This window comes from Crinia signifera, chromosome 1, assembly GCF_055691185.1.
Source record: "Crinia signifera chromosome 1, ASM5569118v1, whole genome shotgun sequence".
Taxonomy (NCBI): domain Eukaryota; kingdom Metazoa; phylum Chordata; class Amphibia; order Anura; family Myobatrachidae; genus Crinia; species Crinia signifera.
Genome location: NC_139217.1, coordinates 31,022,274 through 31,049,255, shown reverse-complemented (window position 1 = coordinate 31,049,255; position 26,982 = coordinate 31,022,274). Strand labels below are relative to the sequence as shown.

The 26,982-nt window shown below is 48.0% G+C and overlaps 1 protein-coding gene and 1 non-coding gene across 3 annotated transcripts in view; one reads left to right on the top strand and one right to left on the bottom strand.

The window, feature by feature from the left end:
• Positions 1 to 1,329: 1,329 nt before the first annotated feature.
• Positions 1,330 to 26,982, bottom strand: part of GFRA4 (GDNF family receptor alpha 4) — a 319,424-nt gene continuing 293,771 nt past the window's right edge. For both annotated transcript variants that reach the window (XM_083185261.1, XM_083185349.1), the window contains 5 exons: positions 26,626 to 26,971; positions 10,830 to 10,939; positions 7,048 to 7,182; positions 5,797 to 5,957; positions 1,330 to 2,599 (listed from right to left, as the gene is read on the bottom strand). In XM_083185261.1, coding sequence (XP_083041387.1) covers positions 2,456 to 2,599; positions 5,797 to 5,957; positions 7,048 to 7,182; positions 10,830 to 10,939; positions 26,626 to 26,971 — 896 coding nt within the window. In that variant the 3' untranslated portion in view covers positions 1,330 to 2,455. The remainder of the gene's footprint in view (positions 2,600 to 5,796; positions 5,958 to 7,047; positions 7,183 to 10,829; positions 10,940 to 26,625; positions 26,972 to 26,982) is intronic.
• On the top strand, positions 3,377 to 3,462 carry LOC146045758 (small nucleolar RNA snoR109). Its single transcript, XR_014465586.1, has one exon. It is a non-coding gene; the product is annotated as a small nucleolar RNA snoR109 (small nucleolar RNA).

The window sequence follows — 26,982 nt, the reverse complement described above, 5'->3', positions numbered from 1 at the left end:
GTCCCTCCCTTCCTCACACTCCCTCTCTCTTGGCTCTATAGGGTGCAGCGGGTAAGGGATTGGAGTATACTCTGCACTGTACTTGACCCTTATTCTAGTTGATTCGGACGGATGCGTATTTCGGACAGGCACTGAGTGTTCTTAGCCCCGCCTACCGTACGGATCGCTCACACCATCCGAATGCGGTAAGACGCCGAGCGTACAGACCGCTAGTGGATGTTTCATGTGAACACCTCCTCCATCTGTGGGAACCTCCCCCATCCTCCGATGGTCACCGACCATCGAATGATGGACAGAGCAGTCAGCCAGCACCGAGTGCTCCAGACCACTCAGGCATTTTTCCATATGAAAGCAGGGATCTGGGCGGGCAGCTGACATCCGGCTATGTCATATGTCCGCCCCCCACACGTGCATCACGGCAGCATTACCATAAGTATGCCCAGCATTTTCATGGGAACGCCCATGAACCGTGGGGCGTACGCATATGGTAATGAGCCCAAACAGCCCTTCACGCCCCTCTCCACCCCCTGCTCGGACGGTTCTGTACAATCGTTTTCTGCACGGACCTCACTCCGTGTTCGGCCGTGTGAAGTGTTCGCATATGCGCACATATGCCTCTGCACATGCGCAAACACCAAACATCGGCCGTCCGAACGAACACGCAGCCGTCCGACTCAATCAGAATAAGGGCCTTTGTGAAAGTTAAATTAAGACCAAAATGTCATTTCTGCATTGGAGGTGACTTAAAGTCATTGCAAAAACAGACGGTGTCATGGCTGTGTTGTGAAGGTGTCATGGGTGGGTCAGTGGTTGGTTACAGGTGTGTTAGGGGAGTACCAATACCATGTATCGGCATGCAGCTGTGGTCTTGTTCTCAGTCCCGCAGCCACAGCATTGAACGCTGAAACCAGCATTTGGATATTTTCTTACTTGAGAATCTGTGAGCAGTAGTGCATAAACTGCGCACACCTCTGAAAAAGGCCCTATGTAAGAATGAAAACATTGCCTCACCCATACAATCAGCTCAGACCTGGTTTGATAACCAGCAGTCAGAGTCATAAACAATGAGGGTGCTGGGTGTGAATGGGTCCTCACACAACCAGAGGAGGAGAGGAAGGTGACAGCTTGTAATGGGAAACTCTGTATTATTACGTAGCCCTGTCGCTCCTTGTCACCTGTTAGGAAATAGAGGGAGGGGTCACCGATGCCCAGCAACGGCTGCCACAGAGCAGCGCAGATATTTCAGTGGGGGCCGTATGGGTCCGTTAGCCACACAATCATGGTAAACACACAAACAACACTCAAGACAAATAATTTGACTCCCAGAGATCAATAGTACAATTTAATGCTACTTTCAAAAAAAGAAAAGAAAAAAAAAAATAAGAAAAAATATCCCAGGGTTAACAATTATATTGTGCGCGGATCAGAATTAACTCAAAAACAAAACAAGGATTTGGTGGTGGAGGGGGGGGGGGAGGGGGGACAAATGGTGAATTCAATAAAAGATTTGTTGACATATCTTCAAATACATTTTTTAGAATAGTTTGTTCCATCTTGTAGAAATCACCACATATGAGTGGCCCAAATTTTACTAAACTGGGAGTGAAATGCGTCGGGTGTCGCCGGCAGACTTTGACCACGTGTGCAGAACGCGGCCTATCATTTTTCATCTGATCATACGTACGGACTATAAATGCTAATTTATGATAACTCTGCGGAATGACGGAGATAAAGCGGGGTGCGAAGATTGTATCAACGGAATTTCACAGCAACATCCTGTTCCGTGCAAGGTTTGTGCGAAATTCCGTTGCTGCTGCGCTTATCCGTACTACACAAGCACTTCTGATGCTCCAAAATATGACACACAGATACCCCAATCCCGGAAAATACAGGCTGCCGGTCCTTGCGGGTTACTTGGTTTGTCATTTCACAAATAATTCCATTATTACATGATATTTACACAGCCCCCCCATAATTGAAAAAATAAAAATGCAAACAGAGTAATTACATAATTGTTATGCATCCCCCTCCCCTACGCACGATTTGATTTAAGAACATAATCGCAACAATTTCCTCATATGTGTAGGTCATTTTGATTTCAGCCCAAAATACACGACCCTTGTCCTTTGTGCTCTGCTGAGTCCTATAAGACATGTGTCTTTCATCTCATTAGCATCAGAGGTCCCAGGCACCACCGGCAGAATCACCACGTAAGGTTCCATAGTACGAGGAGACCTCCTCCTGGCCTTCTCACTCCGCAATGTCAATCTTGAGATGTGTCAATCAAATTCAGAAGACAGTAAATGAAAATGGGAACTTCTTTCCGTTTGGTTTGTAAGATTACCATGAATTAACAATTAAAAAAAAAAAAAAGATGAAAATAGAGAAGACACAGTTTTTGTCCCAGCAATTATCTTTTTTTTGGAGCATAAAACAGTAAAACTCTCAGCTGTCTTCAGATGAAGGTCTGAAAAAATATAGCGATGAGCAGGGAACATCCACCGCTGGCCAATAGGGGACTGGAGGAAGGGACCAGAGAATTGAAGACTTCTGACTTGATCTCATTGGTTCCTACTAAAAAGGGCTCCTCCCTTGTGACCTGCAGGAGGCGAGAGGAAAACATTTCCCAGTAAGGCAACGGAACTAGGACATTCTACAAGCAAGAATTTGCCCGTAGCACAATGGTTCACAAATGCGGTCCTCCAGGCACCCTCGAAGTCCATGTTTTAAGGATATCCCTGCTTGTGCACAGATGGTATAATCAAACTGGCTGAGGTCCTAATTCAGTCCCCTGTGCTATAGCATGGATATCTGTAAAGGGTAGGGTTAGGCTGTGAGAGGTAAGGTTAGCATACCTCCCAACATGACCCTCTTCAGGAGGGACACAATGCTCTGATCCTAAACTTCCCTGGTAATGTATGATTACCTTCATCTGTGTTGAACAGGTTAATGGACCAGAAAGGCGTTTCACCACAGATTATGGTAATCATACATTACCAGGGAAGCCCATGAACAGAGAATTGGAGAGGGTCATGTTGGGAGGTATGGGTTAGGCTGTGTTTAAAGGTTAGTGTTAGGCTGCAGTGGGGAAGGTTGGAGTTAGGGTAAGGCTGCAGGGGGGGAGGTTAGGGTAAGGCTGCAGGGGGGCGGGTTAGGCTGCGGTAGTAGGATAGAGTTAGGCTGCAGAGGGAATGGTCAGGTTTAGGCTGCAGAGGTAGGTAGTGGGTAAAGGTTAGTGTTAGGTTGCAGAGGGGGGTGAGGTAAGGTTTAGGCTGCAGGTGGGGGAGGTTAGGGTTAGGCTGCGGGAGGGAAGGTTAGTGTTAGGCTGAAAGGGTGGGGGGGTTAGGGTAAGGCTGCAGGGGGGGGTGGGGGATTATGGATATTGCTGAATATTTTTAAATGACTGACTGGCCGTTGCTTGGCTGAGAGTTTCAGCCAATCAACTGCCAGCCATTTAAAAATATTCAGCAGCCGCATCCCGCCACCGGGCAAAATGCACCTTCAAGCTCCAGCCACCGCCGCTTGGACGCTTCCCACTGCCCGCCACTACTATGAGCTACCTGCCCCCCGCCACCACCACCAGCTGTCCAGACCCCGCTGCACGGGAAGGAGGTCCCAGGTCGGGTGGTCGGACGGCCAGCAGGTCTGACCACCTGCTCTGGTCCGATGCGCACGGAACCGCGCATCGGACCTGAGAGGACATCAAACTGAGCCGATTTGGGCCGATTTCATGGCCCGATTCATCACAATCGCCCGAAATCGGCTCGGTGTATGGGCACCTATAGTGTCCACCTATTGATTCTCTGCTTAGACACTGTTAGACACTGAGACCACCTCCTGGAAGTGGACAATAAGAAGTCAGCAGAGTACGAGTCAGCCTGGTTCCGGTTGATAGACCTACAGTTTCTAGATAGATAGTCAATAGGTCTGCCCAAAAAGGTCAAACTTGCCTACCGGACCCTCTCCATGAGGGAGACAATGCTCTGTTCCTGGACTTCCCTGGTAATGTATGTAATGTATGTAATGTACTTACTTCGCCATCCATGTCCGGAGAATATGAGCCCGAAGCATGGCCTGCTCAAGGGTACACGTTACACTAATTGGGGGTAAATGTCGACAGTTGTCAAGGTACTTGTGTAGTATCATGGCGCCCATCGCATCGCAGACCATAAGGCATGTGATGGTATGAGATGCGATATCGCGCGATGTTCCCCAATGTCATACAATAAAAAAATTGCATGGCATTGTATATGGCATACAATGCCATACAATGCGATGGTATGCGATTATAACATGTACAAGCACCCTAATGGGTGCTTACAATGTTAAATGCACCCCCACGCCACCCCACAGTATAAACGTCAACCCGAAGCGTGGTGAGCACAGCGAGCCCACGAGGGTCGGCGGTACGCGTCCTCCGACCTTTTCATACCCCCACTATGCATGTCGGCGTGGAGTTGATTTTATAAAGTGTGACGAGCGCAGCGAGCCACCGAGCCTGAAGCGTGGCGAGCGCAGCGAGCCCCGCGCATAACTTCACAGGTATACGCGTCCCCTCGCGGACTTCACAGGTATCTGCGTCCCCTCGCTGTGCTCGCCACTCTTTGGGTTCACATTTATACTGGGGGGTGGCGTGGGGGTGCATTTAACATTGTAAGCACCCATTAGGGTGCTTATACAATTTAACATCGCTTAGGGGGCTTAAATCGCATCGCAGTGCATCGGGTGTATGGCATGCGATGCAATGAAAAATCGTGCAACTAAATATCGGGGGCGCCATGATACACAAGTACCGTTGTCAACACTGACAACCCAAAAAATGTGAAAAGCTCATGTCCACTTTTTCATTTGTCTACCTTTTTCAGGTCAACATTCTGACCACGTTGAAATTTTGACCATGTCGACCTTCCACATGTCCACCTTTTGACTCTGTCTAGACCCTGTCTATTTAATAATCCCCACCATAGTAAGCCCTGGGCTAGTGCCAATGTCATGATGGATAGCCAAGGGACATTGCGGCCATCTACCTTGGTGGGCTGTACAGGGACTATGTCGTATGATGGACTATGTCGTATGACGGACTATGTTGTATGACGGACAGCACAGGGACGGTGCGGGCATCCACCTTGGTGGGTGGCTGTACATGGACTATGTCGTATGATGGACTATGTCGTATGATGGACTATGTCGTATGACGGACTATGTCGTATGATGGACTATGTCGTATGATGGACTATGTCGTATGATGGACTATGTTGTATGATGGACTATGTTGTATGATGGACTATGTCGTATGATGGACTATGTCGTATGATGGACTATGTCGTATGACGGACTATGTCGTATGATGGACTATGTCGTATGATGGACTATGTTGTATGATGGACTATGTTGTATGATGGACTATGTCGTATGACGAACTATGTCGTATGATGGACTATGTCGTATGACGAACTATGTCGTATGATGGACTATGTCGTATGACGAACTATGTCGTATGATGGACTATGTCGTATGACGGACTATGTTGTATGACGGACAGCACAGGGACGGTGCGGGCATCTACCTTGGTGGGCTGTACATGGACTATGTCGTATGATGGACTATGTCGTATGACGAACTATGTCGTATGATGGACTATGTCGTATGACGGACTATGTTGTATGACGGACAGCACAGGGACGGTGCGGGCATCTACCTTGGTGGGCTGTACATGGACTATGTCGTATGATGGACTATGTCGTATGACGGACTATGTTGTATGACGGACAGCACAGGGACGGTGCGGGCATCTACCTTGGTGGGTGGCTGTACATGGACTATGTCGTTGTCCTTGGCTGCAGGAACAGAGACGTTCTCATGCTTCTCCTCCTTGTGCGCTGGCGTTGTAGAGGCTACGGACGGATTCAGCGCCAGGTTCAGATTGGTCCCGTTGCCAAAAGCATGAATAGAATTTCCTAATAAAAATCAGAAGCAAAAACAAGTTATTCACCTGGAGAACGCGGGATATAAATGTTCTTATTGCTGTAACAGAACAGAATCAGCAATACGTATCGCACAGGGCCCGCACAGAGCCGTCCAGGGCTTTGTTCCCGAGCAGTCATCAGCCCGTCTGTAGGAAAATCAGCCTTGTGCGCTCTTGTTCAACATAACTCACCGCTGATTGCCGCTGCCATTATAGAGGCCAATGATTGAATCAAAAAGGCAAATGCAGAACATTAATCCGTACGCTCTGCAGGCAGAGATGGGGCGCCGTGGCAGCTGCGCAGCTGGCGGGAAACGCTCTGCTCAGAGCTCTGCTGGTATTTTTGTTCTGTAAAACTTTTAGGGGATTTTACTAAAGCTTCTATAAATGAAAATGTGATATCACCCATAGCAACCAAGCAGATTCTGTCTATCAGTACTCAATGGCATCCTAGTAAATGATAGACAGAAGGTGTGCTTACTGTATGGGGGTTGTTCTGGTTCATTCGATCGGATGCGAATTTGCCCACTATTTGCAAGTCTTGTATGTCCGCAATGGCTGCAAATGGATGTTTTACATAAATATTTATTTGCATGCCACTGGGACCCTCCCACATCTTTCCATGGTCGCCGACCATGGAAAGATGTGGAAGGTGCACGCATATGTAAGGTTGCGCCATCCCACTTATTTGACTAACTGGCCTGTGGTCCAATCAGAACCTGGGGCAGAGCTTTACGGGTATCAGGGGCGGAGCTATGCTCCATGTCCCGGCCCCTTCGGCTAAGATAAAAAAATAACTATTTGCTTATGCTTTGACATCGATGGAGTGAAACCATCTGGTTCTCTTCCATCGAAAATATTCTATATCGCTCATCCCTAAGTCAACAAAGCTTTATCTATCTTTGACCCTGAAAGGTATTTATTTGCTTGGTGATTCCTGCTGTACGTACAACCAATGTTGCAAGTAAAATGAGTACAAAAGTCCCTGGTAGAACTTAATTGAAGGAACAGTGGTCTTGTACTGGAGATGCCTGCGGGGTCATGCTCAAATCTCCTCCTACCAGCCATGACTGGCGACTTACGGAGACAAATGTTGTTGGTGAAGAAGTGAAGGAAGTTCTCGCACTCTTCCTGCCGGTTCCCACTTGTGTTACAGGTGCACCAGGGGGCGACACTCGAGGATGAGTTGTCCACGTAATTTGGGGTGATTGGACTACCTGCAAATCACAGACACAAACACAAAGATTAGACATCTTGGACATTATCCCATTGGACATCCCCGGTCATCCCATCTGCAAATGGGGACCTGAGAACTGATCATGGCATGCATATAGTTAATTTAACACGTGACACCACAACAGCTCAAACTAAACAGAGAGCAGTCCTGGCTAACCCCCAGTGTATATAGGTGGTCATCGGAAAGCGGAACAGTCATGGTCATATTTGGGTTGCAAACTTGGTTATACAAGCAGAAACAACCCTGGGTGGTGAAATGAGTTCACATTGGTGTTCCCAACTGCTGCCTATCCATACAGTATAGTGCATATGGCCATTAGTGGCCTCCACATGTCCAGCCCTTCCAGTCTTCATGGAAATGAACAAGTCCTCTTCCTCATCTTCATCATTTATGAACAGAACCAATCCGAATGGCAATATCGAACTCCACCTACACCTCCATGACCACTGCCTCAGTATAGACTGACTCTCTACCCCAGTCATTAGGGGGGAAACACTAACATCCGCCACCCTACACCGCCGGGAACCGCATCCACAATAATCGTATATGTACTAACAAATGAACAACATAAAGGACAGCTCTTGCGATAAGAACTGTCCTCTGCGAGCAGCTCCGGCGCTGGACTTCTGGGTCCATGGTCATGTGCAGTGAGACGGTGTCGGCCACGGGGCATGCTAGGAGAGCGGTGGCTGAAAGAAGCACATAGGCTTCTATAGAGTATCTCCAGCTTATTCTGATGATCGGGTTTTAGTGCATAGGGAAATACCCGATAACGGGGTTTTTACCACATTTTCCCTTTAGTGCGTCTCCCCCAGTATATGATTGGTTGCCTGTAGCAACATCTCATATGAAATAAAACTCCCATCTTAGTAAATTCCCCCCATTACATGGTGTCTGTTCCCCGCTTTGAGGGGAAATTTACTAAAGCGTCTAAAAATATAAATTGGGGATGTTGTCCATAGCAACCAGTCAGATTCTATCTATATTTTCTAGCTTGCAACAGAAACGATAGGTAGAATCTGATTGGTTATCTATTATCTTTTAGGAGGTGCTAAATAAATAAGTAGATTCTGATTGGTTGCCCTTAGCCACATCCCATTTGGAATAGATCTCCCATCTTAGTAAATACCCCCAATGTCTGATGAGTCATTTTACCCTAATTAATGTTGTTTCTACACTGCTGATCCTGAAGCATCAAACCATAGCCTGTAATGAGGGGTCAGGGGTCAGGGGTCAGGGATATGGCAGCGCACAGTGCCAGTCCTGTTGCATCACAGTGTATAGACTGCTGACAGGTCATTGGGGTATGGATCATTAGCTCACCAGCATGTTGGCCGACAGTCATTATGTCGACACCATTAGGTCGACATGCATTTAGGTCAACATGAGTCAAGGTCAACATGCAGGAAGGTCGACATGAGTCTAGGTCGACAGGGTCATTAGGTCGACATAGGGGTAGGTCAACAGTCAAATGTCGATGTAGTCAACATAGACAGTGTAATGTAGCACCGCGTCCCCTCACATGGCACACTATTTTATTCTCCCACCACACCCTAGTGGATGGTAGGGCAGGAAATACTGCCTGGCGGCACATGTCAGCTCAAATTTCTTTTGAAAAACCCCATGTCGACCTTGTGACTGTCGACCTAACCCATGTCGACCGAATGACCCTGTCGACCTAATGATCCTGTTGACCTAACCCATGTTAACCTAGACTCATGTCGACCTAAATGCATGTCGACCTAGACTCATGACGACCTAAATGCATGTCGCACTGCTCGCTCCACTCTCCCCTGCAGCCACCAGATGCTGTCTGTAGCCCTGGGTGAAGCACCGGCCAGCTCGCATCTAAGCAGATTATTAACACAAATCCCTTCTGCAGGTGATACTGAGACTACAATAAGCCGCAGCTGGACGGCATCATCTGCCACAGACAAGCAGGCGCATCATGTTTCTTATTTGTCTTATTACGGCTTTCTGACCTCTGGCGGGCAACAGGTTCTCCCTCCCCTTGCCGAAACTACAGCTGTCTCCCAACTCTCCTGATTTCAGGGGTATAGTAGGATCCTTAATTCTGATGTGAGTTGGAGTGTTGGGGGTGTTCTGGTAGATCTAGCTGGAGTTGGTGGTACTGGGGTGATGCTTATCTTGTCCCAGTTTTACTTGATAAATGTTGGGACACATGGATACAGCAGCAACACTGTAGCTTGGACCCAGCAAGAAATGCTATCTGTAGATGGCGTTGCCTAATATAAACTTATGGGTTTCTTTTCGCAATGTTTACTGGGAGGGATCCAATCAGGTCCCTCCCAGTGTCCCCTGCAAGTGGATCATCTGCAGTAGGACCTCGGGTTACAAAGTCCCCAAACCACAAAGGAAGTATCTTACCAAGAGAACTGAGAACTGCCCTTTGGTTAAATCTTCATCTATTAGGTCACAATCCCGAAAAGGGATGTCACCTGATGAAAAGGGTGGCCCCGGACACTGGCCCCGGAGATACTGGCTCCCCCAGAGTCTTGGCTCTTTGCAGTGTCGGATCCAGAGGTGGGATTCAGCTGGTTCGCACTGGATCTGCAGAACCGATACCTAATATACTATTAGTTCTGCAGAACCGTTTGCTAAGGAGCGATGCGCTGTCCACTCCTTGTAATTTAGATAGACGCAGCGGCTCACAAGGTATTGTAAAGCTGTGACAGCCAGGCAGAAAGCTGTGTGAGCCAATAGCAGCTTAAAGTCCAGCAGCCAATAAGGAGCGGCAATGGTGGTTCTTATTGGCTGCTGGGCCATGAGCTCCTATTGGCTCGCAGTCCAGCGGAAGAGTTCGAAAGAGAAGCGGACCTGCTTTCAGTATACAGCCGGGCAGAACGCAGCTCTCTGCCCGGCTGTCACACTTTACATTGTGTGCGGCTGGCGGCAGTGTTCTTTACACAGTGTGGCAGTATTTCACTCCCCCTTGGTAACCAGTATGTATTCCCCCTTGGCAATGAGCATGAAGCCCCCTTGGCATCCAGCATGAAGCCCCTGGCATCAAGCAAAACCTCCCTAGCAATGAGCATGTAGCATACCTCCCAACTTCTTGGCTGCTGGAATAGGGACACTCGCGCGCGCCTGGAAAGGGGATGGGGCCTATGCAAATGAGGGCGTTGCTTATGCAAATTAGCCGTGACCCCATTTTCGGCCGTGAATAGACGCTGTGCGCATGCGCATAGCGTCTATTCAATCAGCTTGGGGGGCTCCCAACTGCCACCCCCGCAGCGGGACAATGCCGGCCGCGGGTGGGACAGCGGGACAGGACCCGAAAATCGGGACTGTCCCGCTGAAATCGTGACACTTGGGAGGTATGATGTAGGTAAGTGACACTTATGTTTCAAATATGTAATAGGCATCATGGTGTGCGGCATAATGTGTAACGGGCATCACGGTGTGTAGCACAATGTGTAATGGGTATACGGTGTGTGGCCTTATGTGTAATTGGCATTATGGCGTTCGGCTTTATGTGCAATGGGCACTAGGATATAGAACCTGTTGTTAATTTATTTGAATCCCACCACTGGTCGGATCGTAATCTGTAACAGGAGCCGAGTGCCATGCGGGCAGCCGGGATAAAGTAGCATAGTATACCAGTACCTATAATTCCTGTATAGGCCCGGAGGCAGGCAGCGTAATTCTCCCGGGCACATCCAGTCACAGACTGCGGAGAAGGTTGGCAGTCTAATTGGAAATCCGCTAGCCGGGACCTAAATTGAGAAAATAAATTGTAATACACATTTCTGTAAAAACCAAATCAAACATGGAGACAAAACAAATGTCTGCAGTGTAACAGGTGGGCCGAGATCGATTGTCATCTATTTCCCACCTGGTTACACGGCGGAGAAAATAAAAGACGGTTTTATCAATCCCTAGTACACAACACGCGGCTCCATGTAACCAGCCCCTTGCGCCTTGTAAGGGAGCCATACATCTTGTTCTGTAGCTGGATGCAGGGCACAATGACAGATTCTAAGGGGGAAGTTCGTATTCCTACCCAGTGGATGTGAAATAACCAAGTACTTCACACATCGGCAAATTTAAGAATGTACAAATGTGTACGATTCGTGTTTTTGCCATACGTATTTTCTAGAAAATCTAAAAAATGAGTACACCATCGATAGAACAAGGCCGTTAAAGCCTATTCTGTTCAATGGCTCCGACAAATTTATTAATGATTCCTACTGGAGAATATGAATATGAACACTATTAAGGGCCAGATGTACTAAGCTTGAAAAGTGATAAAATGGAGAGTGATAAACAACCAACCAATCAGCTCCTGTCTGACATTTTTCAAACACAGTCTGTGACATAGTAGAGAATTCATTTAAAATTCACATTTCATAGGTACTTATGTATTATCTGGGCTCCCATGTTAAATGCACCCCATTTTTTCATACCCCTACTATCCAACTACGCATGAAATGGATTTTATATAGTGTGGCGAGCGCAGTGAGCCACCGTGCCCGAAGCGTGGCGAGCGCAGCGGCCCCGCGAGGGGACGTGGTCTCATAAGAAAAACGGGAGCCCAGATATTACATAAGTACCATTTATTTCATTTATTGTTTCCCAGTCGATCCTCCCTTCCCTCTCTCTGATCACAATCTCATTACTAGAGACAGGATTATATGCATTTGCATATTTCGCCCATTCTCACTGGTTATTGCATATTTTACCTAAAATATAGTGATGGTGCATATTTTAGGCCTCGCCCCCTTTCCTCCCGCGAGTCACAGCACTGCTTTGCCCTGTTGCTGCTGGCCAGGTAGTGTTAGAGTGTGCAGGCTGGGGCAATATGTGCGCAGAGTGGGGAACCTTGGATTAGGGATGGCCATCGATGCAGATGCCATCGATGGTTGCCATCGATGGCAATTCTGCACCCAGCCATCAATAGTGGCAAACTATTTGATGGATAACCATAGATAGTTTTAGCTATCGATGGTCATCCATTATATTTGACTGAATGGCCCATGGGCCAATCATAATACGGAGGCGTGACTTCCAGGAGTTGGGGGCGGAGCTATGCTCAGTGTCCTGGCACCTTGAAAAAAAAAAAAAAAGGAAACATTGCTTCTCCTTTGCCATCGATGTAGGGAAACCATCTGGTACTCCCACATCGATGGCAAAAGTATTCGACATCGGCCACAAACCATCGATGATTTTAAATCATCGATGGTCGATGGCCATCCCTACCTTGGATGTATGCTATGTCTCACACTGCTCTAGGCTGTCAATCCATGTTGATAAAAGTCAGTTGGAGCGGATGCCATTACGAAGCTCCTGAACCTTTGCCTGCCCCTGGCCTGGGACTTTACACCAAGAGACAGACTTCTGCAGCAGAAGAGGCGGGCGGAAGGGTTGTGACATCACGCGGCGCGGAGGAAATGCCATGTCACAGTGAGTATAGCCTTCCACTGCGCCGCCCTCACACGCTATGCTGACATTTGGTTCATCGGGCCGGAGATGAGGGTCTGTGTAGTTGATGCCAGAAGAGCCTAGGACGCTGCAGTCTGCTGTAGCAGCAAGGAGGAAAAAAAAATCACGTGTACAGCACTAGACATCTGCAGATGCTGTGGGCCTATTTTTTAGGTTTATTTGCAACTATTGTATGCTGATTTCTAAATAAATAAGTACTTTTTTTATTATTTAATGTAGCATATTTTAACACTTTTCATGCATACTTTAAGTATTTTTCATGCATATTTGCATGCATATTTCAAGCTTTTTATGTTGCATATAATCCTGTCTCTACTCATTACCCTCTCACTCTCCTCCATTACCCCAAGCTCACTGACACTGAAATCGTGCAAGCCTACTCTAACCCGCAGAAATACTAATGATATTAATTTTCCACAACTTTCCACCTCCCTGCAACAACCGCTCTCACTAATTTCTACATTTACCTCTCCTGACTCTGCTGTTTCCCACCTTTACCAGACTCTGGAAACAGCCCTTGATGAAGTGGCTCCAGCTTCCCATTACACCCCACGTAGGCTCAGATGCCAACCGTGGCACTCAAACACAATAAGACAACTACGAAATCAGTCACGTAAAGTAGAACACCAATGGCGTAAATCTCGAAGTATGACTGATTTCCTCACATATAAGACTAGCTACGACTCCTACTGCAATGCTTTGGACGCTGCCAAACAAACATACGAGTGGCGGCGGCAGTGTAAGTGGCGGTGGTGGTATAAGTAGTGTGGTGGTGGTGGGGGGTTGTGGCAGCGGCAGTGTATGTATATCATACTTGCCTACATGACCCTCTCCATGAGGGAGAAAATGCTCTGTTCTTGGTAATGTATGATTGCCATCACCTGTGGGGAGCTAGGTAAAGGTGTTTCACCACAGGTGATGGCAATCATACATTACCAGGGAAGTCCAGGAGCAGAGCATTTTCTCCCGCTCACCTGCTGCTTCTTCTTTCTGCTAGCCGGATAGCCGAGCGGAGGGGGAATGGGAGCTGGGAGCCAGCTTGAAGGCTCATGGGAGGTGCTGTGCACATCTGCACCAGCCCTCCCGTGGCCATTTTGGATTTGGGCAAAGTGCCGCGGCTGCTGCCCTGACAGTCCAGGGGGGAGCGCGGCCGGAGTTTTGGGCCGGCCCACCAGGAAATGGCCCGGTTTTCCAGCGGACCAATCCGCCCCTGAGCATGACAGATCATTACTTCCATGTCTTCTGTTATGTCTGTAATTGTTGGTTTAATCTTATTGTTATTTACATAACTTCTCAGCTGCAAATAACAGAATCTGGGAACATTGAAACTACTGTACTTTTCAATTAACCTCTCATAGGGGACCATCGCGATATCTTTTTCTTCTAGAACGTCTAATAATGACCTGAGATATTTTCTTGTTCTGTATCAGTGGTGCTTGAGTTATTATATTAGTGAACTGGTAAAAATACTGATTTGTATGGGGAACGGGCAGCTCTCCATGCTGTGCAGGTGGCTGTTAGTAGTGGATTGTTTTTTTAATCAGAGGCAGCGCTGAGCCTGTGAGGTCTCCTTAAGGAGCAAGGTGCAGAGGGACAAACACAGGCTTTTCATGTGGTGTATATATACCCCCCCCCCCCACTGCAGTTACCCATTGACCATTGATTCTTTAACCTGAGCCCCTTATGGGCACTTCCCCATTATACAGTAGCTTTCATATTATCAGCCTGTTGTACAACCGAGATCCCACAAGTCATCTAATACCAGCAAGTTTGTTCTCTACATCATTTTTCACTATTATTTCTGACCACCTCCAGTCATAGACCACATATATTATAAGTACAACGCTCTGATAATCCAGATGCCCGGTGTCATGTGCAGACTCTTGGCATTGGTGGCCTGACATTTAAACATCTGGTATCAGATACAATCTGACATCTCCGACATGATATCTCCTCCCATACCCCCTCTGCTGCCCACCCACCCCAATCATCCTCCCCTCCCAACTACCCCACTCTGTCATCCTTCTGCCCTACTACAGCTGAGGAAGTCCGCTCCCTCATCTCATCCTCTCCCCCCTCTACCTGTCCCCTGGACCCTCTCCCCTCCCGTCTCCTCAGTTCCCTCTCCCCCACTGGCTGCTCCCACCTTGCTCACCTCTTTAACCTATCTCTTTCTACTGGCATCTTTCCCTCACCCTTCAAACATGCTCTGGTCTCGCCTATTCTTAAAAATCCAAACCTGGACCCTTTATCTCCCACAAGCTACCGCCCTATCTCTCTTCTCCCATTTGCCTCTAAAATACTAGAACGGCTGGTTTACAGGCATCTCACCAGCTACCTGTCTGACCACTCCATCCTAGATCCCCTTCAATCTGGATTTTGTCCACTTCACTCCACTGAGACTGCCCTAGTGAAAGTCACCAATGACCTGCTGTCAGCCAAATCCAAGGGTCACTTCTCCCTGCTTATCCTTTTGGACCTATCTGCTGCCTTTGACACTGTGGATCACCCTCTCCTCCTCCACACACTCCAAAACATTGGCCTCTCTGGCACAGTCTTCAACTGGTTTTCCTCTTACCTCTTCAACCGTTCCTTCTCAGTCTCTGCCTCTGGCTCTACCTCACCACCTTCTATCCTTCCTGTCGGGGTCCCTCAGGGTTACGTCCTTGGCCCCCTTCTGTTCTCTCTGTACACCTCCTCTCTGGGTGCAGTCATTAACTCCTTTGGCTTCCAATATCACCTCTATGCGGATGACACCCAAATCTACCTCTCCTCTCCTGATCTGTCCCCCACTGTTTTCTCTCAAGTTTCCAACTGTGTCTCTGCCATCTCCACCTGGATGTCTGAGCGATTTCTGAAGCTGAATATGGACAAAACCAAACTCATTATCTTTCCCCCACCCAGAGCTATGCCCCCTACTAATATCTCTATCACTGTTAACAACACCGTCATCTCCCCCGTTCCCCAACTCCGCTGCCTGGGTGTCACTCTTGACTCCTCCCTCTCCTTTGCACCCCACATCCAAGCCCTGGCCCATTCTTGCCGGTTCCAGTTACGCAACATTGCTCGCATCAGGCCCTTTCTCTCTCAGAGTGCAACTAAGCTGATCATCCACTCATTGGTCATCTCACGGCTCGACTACTGCAATGTTCTCCTCACTGGCCTTGCTCAAACCCAACTGGCTCCTCTCCAATCTGTCCTCAATGCTGCAGCCAGGCTTATCTTCCTCTCCCGCCGCTCTAATTCTGCCACTCCCCTTCAAAAAAATATGCACTGGCTTCCATTCCCCTACAGAATCCTCTTCAAACACCTCACACTCACACACAGGACCATCTCTAATTCCATTGCTCCATATATCTCTAACCTCATCTCCATTCATACACCCTCCCGCCCTCTACGGTCGGCTGACGACTGTCGTCTCTCCTTGACCCTGATCACTGCTTCCCATGCTAGAGTACAGGACTTTGCCCGTGCTGCACCCCTTCAGTGGAACGCACTCCCTCGCTCCATTAGACTCTCCCCGACCTTGCAAAGCTTCAAACGGGCACTGAAAACTCACCTATTCATCAAAGCGTACCCTTCCACTGCATAAACCAGCTGGTTCTCCGACCTCTTGCCTGTTTACATCCTGCTATCTAACCACCACCCGCTCGCTTGCACCTCTTGTAATCTGTCTGTCTCCCCTTCCTACTAGATTGTAAGCTCCTCCGAGTAGGGCCCTCTTCCCTCCTGTTGTCAAAGCCCTCTTCTCTTCACATTTCACTCACAGCTCTCCTATACCCCAACACTCAGTGACCATCTTCGTTGAGTCCTCACTACTTATATCCAAGCTGTAATGTGTATTGAACTGTGGCGCTCTTTATTTGTACTGTATTTTTGTTATTTATTCAATGTTATGCCAAGTTTTGTCTCCCTGTATTGTTCCTTTGTACGGCGCTGCAAAACACTTGTGGCGCCTTATAAATAAAATTATAATAATAATAATCAAATCCTCATTCTTTCATCTGAGAATGTACAGTAGATTACTGCAGCACACTCTACCTTCGTGTCCCAGCTGCAGGGCTTATAGATGGTAAAATATGCAGCTACCAGGCTTTAAAGCAACCAGCCTTGTTCCATCCACATAGCACCCATTGCCTGCTCCTTTTGCTGCCTGCCTGTAAAGGCCCATACCCATCAGGGGCCACACATACATCTCAGAGACTCTGCACATGGTCCTTGGTACAACGCAGGAGCCATACATACATCTCACAGACTCTGCACGTGGTCCTTGGTGCAACACAGGAGCCACACATACATCTCACAGACTCTGCACGTGGTCCTTGGTACAACGCAGGAGATGCATATACATCTCACAGACTCTGCACGTGGTCCTTGGTACAACACAGGAGCCGCACATACATCTCACAGACTCTGCACGTGGTCCTTGGTACAACACAGGAGCCACACATACATCTCACAGACTCTGCACGTGGTCCTTGGTACAACACAGGAGCCACACATACATCTCACAGACTCTGCACGTGGTCCTTGGTACAACACAGGAGCCACACATACATCTCACAGACTCTGCACGTGGTCCTTGGTACAACACAGGAGCCACACATACATCTCACAGACTCTGCACGTGGTCCTTGGTACAACACAGGAGCCACACATACATCTCACTGACTCTGCACGTGGTCCTTGGTGCAACACAGGAGCCACACATACATCTCACAGACTCTGCACGTGGTCCTTGGTGCAACACAGGAGCCACACATACATCTCACAGACTCTGCACGTGGTCCTTGGTACAACACAGGAGCCACACATACATCTCAGAGACTCTGCACGTGGTTCTTGGTACAACACAGGAGCCACACATACATCTCACAGACTCTGCACGTGGTCCTTGGTACAACACAGGAGCCACACATACATCTCACAGACACTGAACGTGGTCCTTGGTACAACACAGGAGCCACACATACATCTCACAGACTCTGCACGTGGTCCTTGGTATAACACAGGAGCCACACATACATCTCACAGACTCTGCACGTGGTCCTTGGTACAACACAGGAGCCACACATACATCTCAGAGACTCTGCACGTGGTCCTTGGTACAACACAGGAGCCACACATACATCTCACAGACTCTGCACCTGGTCCTTGGTACAACACAGGAGCCACACATACATCTCACAGACTCTGCACGTGGTCCTTGGTACAACAAAGGAGCCACACATACATCTCACAGACTCTGCACGTGGTCCTTGGTACAACAAAGGAGCCACACATACATCTCACAGACTCTGCACGTGGTCCTTGGTACAACAAAGGAGCCACACATACATCTCACAGACACTGAACGTGGTCCTTGGTATAACACAAGAGCCACACATACATCTCACAGACTCTGCACGTGGTCCTTGGTATAACACAGGAGCCACACATACATCTCAGAGACTCTGCACGTGGTCCTTGGTACAACACAGGAGCCACACATACATCTCACAGACTCTGCACGTGGTCCTTGGTACAACACAGGAGCCACGTATATCTCTGACAGTACGCATATCCACACATACATCTCACAGACTCGGCATTGGTCCTTGGTACAACATAGGAGCCACACATGCATTTCAGAGACTCAGCACATGGTCCTTGGTACAACTCAGGAGCCACAAATACATCTCACAGACTCAGCACGTGGTACAACACAGGAGGCCACAGATACATCTCAGAGACCCTGCACGTGGTCCTTGGTACAACACAGGAGCCACACATAAATCTCAGAGACTATGGCCTTGGCGCAACATAGGGGCCAACACAACACAACTTTTCCTGGCTGTCATCCTGGGTGCTAACTTCCGGGATTGAGCCCCCGGAAGTTTATAGAGGATAAATTTGCGCTCCAGGAGATCTTCTGGGGATAATGAACATGCGTTCCCAGGAGACCTCGGGGATAAAATATATAAATATCGCATCCTTTAGGCTGTGACCGGAAGGTACGTCATAGACTACAAAGTCCACCCTATCTGAATAAATTATACAGGCAGAAGTACGCAACTGGATCTGGAAGGGATATTGCGTTCCAGGTGCGGTTCACTAGGCAAGGCTTTCTCAACCACGATCCTCAAGGCACACCAACAGTGCAGGTTTTAGTGATAGCCAGGCTTCAGCACAGATGGTTTAATCAGAATCCCTCAGATACTAATTAAGTCACCTGTGCTCAAGCCTGGATATCTACAAAACCTGCACTGTTGGTGTGCCTTGAGGACCGTGGTTGGGAATGCCTGCACTAGGCACACGGAGGGTTACCCAGCAGGCTGCATATACTGTAAATAAAGGAGTTCCAGGGCTCGTTAAAATGTTCGATTGTAAAATATAAGGTTTTTAACCATTTTTAAAAGCCAAAAGTTTTTTATTGGAGTGTATTTATATGGAGAAATGCACGGAGATGCTTATATTTGTTATTAAGATGTTTTATATACACACTTGGGAGTTAAGTACAGCAAACCCTGAGAAAAGGGGAGGAGTTTCTTAAGGGTGTATATATATCGGACTAAGGGGGATGAATGCACCACCTTGAAAAAGACAAATGGGTCGAAACGCGTTGGTTGGGGGCCTTTTCCATTGTACCTATACCTTCCACTACCCTTGCCTCCGACTGGTGAGCTATCCCGTGTTACTTTTCCATCATTCACTCCCAGTAAACAGCACGTGGTATAGGAAGTTTTGGTATTGGTGTGGTATTTTTATATATTAAAAAATAAAAGTTTGTTGGTATTTACCACTGTACGGAGACACATTTTTTCATATGGACCAAAAGAAACCTTTATGAGAGTAGAACCACCTTACTCCCCTCAAAAAGAAACCTCGATGAGTATGACCTCCACTTAGTATATGTAAGCATACATGTAAGGCAGGCATGTCCAAAGTCAGGCCCGGGGGCAATTGCAGCCTGTGCTGTCATTTCAAGCGTCCCGCAGCCTCCAGCTGGAAGCGGGCAGAGCTTCAGATGTGAGAAGTACAGCACAGGACACTAAAGGTGGGGCCCCGGCGAGCGTGCCTTTACCTTGCTGTCTGCTGCAGTGAGGAGGTGCCGGTTGCCACAGTCAGATGTGTTTGGCATCTTACCCCTGCTGCTGCAATTGTATATCACCATACTCCACAATCACAGTGACAGCAGTGTGTGGGGAGGGGGCCAGCAAGGGGGAAGCTTGCTCCCATAACATGCAGAGTGGAGGACGGCAGCAGTAGGAGCCCAAGCATCTCCTGTCCTTGCAGTGCCTGCTTTGCCTCTCCATCCTCTGGCTCACACAAGGGGCTGGGAAACATACAGAGAAGGGAGGGGAGGACATACAGTGAAGGAGGGTCAGGCTGGGGGACATACAGTGAATGGAGGCAGTGATGGCCATTCAGAGACGGGGGAGCAGGGGCAGGGCGGAGGACATACAGTGAATGTGGGCAGAGTGGGGTACATAGTGAATGGGGGTCATACAGTGAATGGGAGTCATACAGTGCAGGAGGGTCAGGCTTGGGGACATACAATGAATGGAGGCACTGATGGACATTAAGAGAAGGGGGGAAGGCTGGGGGACAGAGTGAATGGGTGCAGAGTGGGGAACATACAGTGAATGGGGGACATACAGTGAAGGAGGGGCAGGCTGGGGGATATACAGTGAATGGGGGCAGGCTGGGGGAAATACAGTGAAGGGGCAGGCTGGGGGACAGACAGTGAATGGGGGCAGGCTGGGGGACATAGAGTGAATGGGGCAGAGTGGGGGACCATTCTGATGTGATTAATGATTCAAAGAATGTCAGGCTGAATGGTCGGCCCCCCACATTTACACTTCACCAAATCTGGCCCTCGTTGCAAAAAGTTTGGACACCCCTGATGTAAGGTAAAACCCCATCTTGGTACACATGGTGAACCTTAAACAACGTAGAAGAACATCAATACCAACACCAATCCCCTTGTTTATGCACTTTATTCTGTCAGTTTAGATTGTACTACTCATTGTTTTATGTCCGTGGAGTACGGGAGGAAGGAATGGCCAAAAGAGACCGATGAACATTCCATTCACAGAAGGCTTCAGATGGTATGGTTAACCTTGATTTTTTACATTGACCTATACCACCAGTGGGGCGCTTCACTATCCTTGTTTCTTCATTATATATTCCGATAATACCTGGTTTATATAGGCCGATAATACCTGGTTTAGTGTTAAGCTTACCCGCTCACACCAAGGCGGTATATATCTTTTCTTGTTTATTATTACAGGTACATACCTCCCAACTTTTCAATGTCCCAAAGAGGTACGGTGCATGCGGCGAAAATTTTGGGGCGTGGCATAGCGGGAAAGGGGCATGGCCCGCACGCGCGGTGCTGCCGCGAGGCCACGCCCAATTTTACCCACAGCATCTATTCATGTGTGACGGTGGGACTCCCAACTGCCCCCCCCGCCACGGGACACTGCTGACCCCGAGAGGGAGGCGGGAACGTTCCAAATAACCAGGACGTTCCCATGATAATCGGAAATAAGAAAAAAATTTAAACGTGTTAAGTTAAATATAAAACCAAGGGGAGATTTTTGAGGAGAGATAATGTGTGTAAAGAAATAAGGTACCAACCAATCAGCTTACAACTGGCAACCAACACAGCTTGTAACAGAACAGAAGCTGGTTCCTACTTTATCTCTCCCCACTTGGTCACTCTCCATGCTATAATACTTCTCCCCTTTGGTGTTCTATTAGAGTCTTATTCATGTTCAGCCCTTCCTTCCTGAGCATCTGCATTGGTTATGTGAACTGTGCCATCCCTCACTTACAGAGTTCCCCCCATGCTGATCATGGACATGGGAGATAAAGACAGATTACACCATTAGCCCTCTCCAGTCTCCTCACACCTACTGTCAGAAGATCTATGACGTCCCACAATGGGTATTGACTTGCTGCCTTTAGCGCTTGTCACCCAATCACTCACGCTCGTTGCCACTCTAAACGCACGCCGACGTTTTATTGGGCTTTAACTCCAAGACCTTTAAAATCCCCAGGAGATTATTAAATGGCAGGTGCTAACCTATAATTAAAACCATAATGTTTCTCTCCAGCAGAGCCAGGCACTTGTGGTCTTCCAGTAGCTGCAGAGGTAAATGCCAAAGCACTGCTGGTGCAGGACATGCTGAGACTTATGGTTCCGTCTCTTCTGTAGAGCTACAGATGGCCTGTTTTATGTTCAGGGCAGGGTGTATAGATAATCCATACTTTCTATTTTATTTTGTTCTGTGTTTTAACCTCAATAATTTGTACTTTATTCATCATAATAATAATAATAATAATAATAATAATAATGATATTTATATAGCACTTTTCTCCCAATAGGAAGTGCTTTACCATTGTCTTTACAGCTAAAAATACAAAACAAGTTTAACAGTAGATATCAGTAAAATGCTTGAGTAAATAGGTCATACTGGCCTACTTTTAAACTCTTCATTCCGGGAGAAGCCCAGAGAGGAGACTGTCCGCATCACGTCTGGGGGCAGGGCCTGATTTAGACGTCATCAAGCCCTGCCCCCAGCACTGGAAATCCCCCCGTTTTGCGGGGCCTCTAGGAGGGGCGGACTAAATGGCACTATTTGCATATTTAGCCCTGCCCCTCCCCGCGAAAAGCCACGGATCGCGGTAATTCAACGAGGCGGCCGGGCAGCTGCTCTGGAGATGGGGGCCGGGAGGGTAGGCAACCTTGAAATAGATACGTCTTTAGTCTATTTTTAAAGTATTCTACATTGGGGGCTTCTCGCACTGTGCGAGGGAGAGAGTTCCATAGAGTTGGAGCAACAAAGTTGAAAGCTCGACCCCCTGATGAATTAAGGGAAATTCTGGGTACTGTTAGTAGTCCTTCTTCAGTGGATCGTAGTAATCGAGTAGGACAGTAAGGAATCAGCAGCTGCTGCAGGTACCTTGGGCCCTGGTCATGTAGGGCCTTGAAAGTGATTCGCCATTTTACAGGCAGCCAGTGAAGGGAGTAGAGAATGGGAGTTATGTGGCAGGAACAGGGCTGGTTAGTTAATAGTCTGGTGGCTGCATTTTGTACCAGCTGCAAGCGGTGCAATTCTTTTGCTGGAAGCCCCGGGTAGAGAGCATTGCAGTAGTCTAGTCATGATGATATAAATGCATGTATGACTTTAGGCAGGTCTTCTGAGGGAATTGAGTGCTTGATTCTGGCTATGTTTCTTAGATGATAGAATGAGGATTTAATTGTGGCTGACACCTGATGTTTAAGTGTCAGGCCATTATCCAGGACAACACCCGGATTCCGCACATGGTCAGAGTTTTTTAGTGCTGTACCCCCAACGTAAGACCTGTCAGTTGGCTATGCTGCCGTCTTGTCCTGTGGTTTATCATCAGGTCTTCTGTTTTATCTGGGTTCAGTCTCAGCCAACTGGCACTCATCCACTCCTGGAGCTCAGCTAGGCAGCCATTTAAGGTTGTTATTGTGTTATCGGTGCCTGGAGCAAAGGACAGGTACAGTTGTGTATCATCTGCATAGCAGTGGTAGACCAGGCCATGACGTCTGATTATGTCACCCAGTGGAAGCATGTATACTGCAAAAAGCATGGGAGAGAGAGTATAGAAACCTGTGGGACACCACAAGACAAGGGCACTGGTGGCGAAGAGTATACTCCCGATGACACTCTATGTGACCTGCCAGTGAGAAATGATTTGAATCAGCTAAGGACTGTGCCACCCAGACCACAGAACTTTTTCAGGCACTCAATTAGATTCCCATGGTCAACGGTGTCAAATGCTGCAGAGAGGTCCAGAGGATTAGGATTGAACAGTGTCCTCTATCCCTTGCATTTAGAAGATCATTGAGCACACATACCAGAGCTGTTTCTGTGCTATGTCTTCTCCTGAATCCTGACTGGAATGGATCATAAATGTCATGGGCTGACAGGTGGGTATCTAGTTGAGTTGCAACCACTTAATCAATAACCTTTCCTAGAAAAGGAAGATTTGATACTGGCCTTGCCCTTTAGTCGGTCATGCAGTCAGGGTCTAAATTAGATTTTTTAAGAAGTGGTCTGACTATTGCTTCCTTTAGTGGTTGGGAAAAAAACGCCAGTCTGCAAAGAGCATTGAACTATTTTTGCGAATGCAGGGCCGATTATTTCCATACACCCTAAAATAAGTTTGGATGGGGCAGGGTCCAGATCACAGGAGGAGGGACGCAACAGTTGGGAAATTGCAGCAATGTATTGTACATCCACTTGGTCAAAGATGTCCCATGAAGGCAGGTGTCTTACACTGGCAGGCTTGATATGTTGGTACTCCTTTGGTGTCACTGTGGGGATTCCAGCCCAGATGATAGATACTTTATCTACAAAGAATTTAGCAAACTCATTGCATCTTGACTGGGAGAGGGTTATATCAGGCTGCAGGCATGCTGGTTTGCAAAGCATCTCCACTGTACGGAAAAGCTGAGGGGGCCTATTTTTTGCTGCAATGATCTCATTTCAATGGAACTCCATTTTCTTGCGGGTGATTGTTGATTGGTATTTTCCAACGTGTTTGATTAGATTTAACTTCTACTCTGCCAGGTTTGCCTTCCTCCATCATCTATCAAGTATACGACCCCTTTTCTTGAGATCACGAATACTGTTGTCAAACCATGGTGCTTGATGGTGTGGTTTGCAGGGTCGTAATCGCACAGGGGGGATAGTATCCAGTGCTGCTGTCACAGCCCTGTTATAATAATGGACTAGGGAACATGGGTCTTTACAGGTCCTCATTACTGCCGAGAGGTCCAAGTTAGCTGCCATGGCCTGAGGAGTCATAGCCCTCCTTGGGCGATATCTGGTCAATTCCATGGGCAAAGATCTATTTTGAGGGGCTGCAACTGAGTACCATATTGAGTGGTGGTCTGACCATGTGACTGGGTTTATCTTTAGGTCAGAGACTTCTAATCCAATCTGGAACACAAGATCAAGAGTGTGACCACTTTTATGTGTAGCAGATGGGATGACTTGTGTCAGCCCGAGAGCATTCATTGTGCACATGAGATCTTGGCCAAGGCATGAGAGCTCTTTATCGACCCATGCACTGAAATCCCAGAGGATGAGCCATCTTTGGTGCTCCAGAACTAGCCCAGCAACAATATCTGCAAACTCTTGTAGAAATGTCTTTCCATCTCCATGGGGGGGCGGTAGATGAGAAGTACTCCGAAACCTAATTGTGCAGAGCTCTGGGCAGCAATGCACTCAAATCTTTTATGGTTTTTGTTTATGTTTAGTTATTTAATCACCAGCACACATACAGTAAGTAGTTAACTGTTTGCTGAGCATAGTAACTTAGTAAGTCATTGAAATCAAAAAGTTAAAGGTAAGTACACTATTAAAGCATCTAGTCCCGACATCTGTATGTATAATTAATTTGACCTGCTCAGTACCAACAACAGATGGTACTGCACATGCACAAAAGTCTGGCTTCTAGGGCTGCGTCGGCTGCACCCAATAGATGTCGGCTAGGGCTCCACAGTAAGGCAGGGAGTGGCTTTGTGTAGGAAGCCAACTCTCTGCCTATCACAGACTGGACTGGCAGTCCCAGAGGTTGGAAACACCTCTCAATAGGACTGCCTTACTGTGGGAGAATGACAGGTATGGCTTCCAATAGACTGCATCTGGCTTTGCTGACACTGAAAGGGGTGGCAGAAGTAACTGGGGGAGGGGGGCTGAAGTTCTGCAGCCCATAGGTAAAATCCACCACTGATTTACAGTATACTGTAATAGGCACTGGCTGATTTTTTCAAAGGTAGTCTAGAAAATCGCAATCAGAATGTGAAGTCCCATGTGTGCGTAAGGTAGGTAATTACAGTATGAGCGTTTCCACAAAATAGAGTACACATTTTTTTGTATAGTAGATCTAAGTAAAATAGACAATCTACAGGTTGGAGGTGGAACTAGCATTGCACCGGGGTCCCTGGGGACTTAGGGGCCCATTGCTGCCCAGACCGGCAATTAATTATCCCCTGGCCCTCTCGCAGACCTGTCAGAGTCTGCCTACTCGAGTGCCAAACAAAGGAAAGCCCAAATAGTGTAGGCCACTTGTTCTCTTCACCACATTGTGCTTGAACCCCTTTTACCCGCTGTCTCAATGTGTCACCCATTGTCTTCCCCTGTCACCCTCTGCTTCCTCCTGCCTTCTGCTGTCAGACTTTGCCTCTCTATGTCATACTTTGTCTCCCCCTGATTTAAGCCCCATACACACTAGCCAACGTGGGCTGCGGCCTATAAAGTTTACTATATCGGCCACACTAAAAGATATCGGCAGCCGATCAATGGATCCGCATAGCACACACAGAGGGGGAGAGAGAGGACAGGCTGCCGCTGCAGATGTCTCTCTCCCCATCTCAGCACATGGCACTGATAAGTGAGTTCTAAGCTGGGGATAGAGGCTGTCAACCCTCTCCCAGTGTCTGTCTCTCAATGGAGGAGCGGGACCAGGGCCCCCCCAGCAGGCCCTGGTTAAAAGCCCCCCCCCCCCCTTCCCCTTCGACGCCACTGCCTGAAGGTTCCATCATCGCCTTCCACCGTTGCCGCTGACTTCAATCTGCCAACAGCTCGTGTGCTCCCTCGAGTCCTCCCTCCCACCCGACCCCTAGTACTCCACTCGATGGGCGGAGTTGCTCTAAATTACACTGCTGCATGCACAGGAATCCTGTGTTAGGTTGCAGCAGCATCATTCAGAATAACTCCGCCCACACTTTACATGTATATGGGGGGAGGTGCATATTTACTTGTTCGCATGTGGAGCCAAATAGTCTAGAAATAGCACTGGACTTATCTGCACATGTTACATTACACATAGTAATGGTGGAGGACCCCTGGTGTTGGGAACAGATTACTGCATCATGGAGCATCAGGAGATATATAGAGTAACAACAGACACATAGGAAGCACAGTACAAGTACCTGCAGATGTAATCACCCTTGCAAGAGTCCAGCGGGCTGAGGCAGTTGGGCTTCTCCTTCGCTTCGTACGAACAAGCTGGCACTATGGTTTGTCTCCTCCGTTCTGCGCATGCCATGTCCTCGCACGGGCAGAAGAGCAGTTCGTTGGTGTACTCAGGTGGCACGCGGTCGAAAAACTTCCTCAAGGCCTTGTGGCACTTGGAGCGGTTGCAGGAGTCAGTCCGTGCCATGGTGCGTATGCACAGGGCAACATACTCTGTCCGTAGCTTTTGGCAGGTGGCGTCCACGTTGCAGGCTTTTGCGGCGTCCAGGCAGCGGTTGACTTGAGTGACTTCATTCTCAGAACCTGGCGGAGGA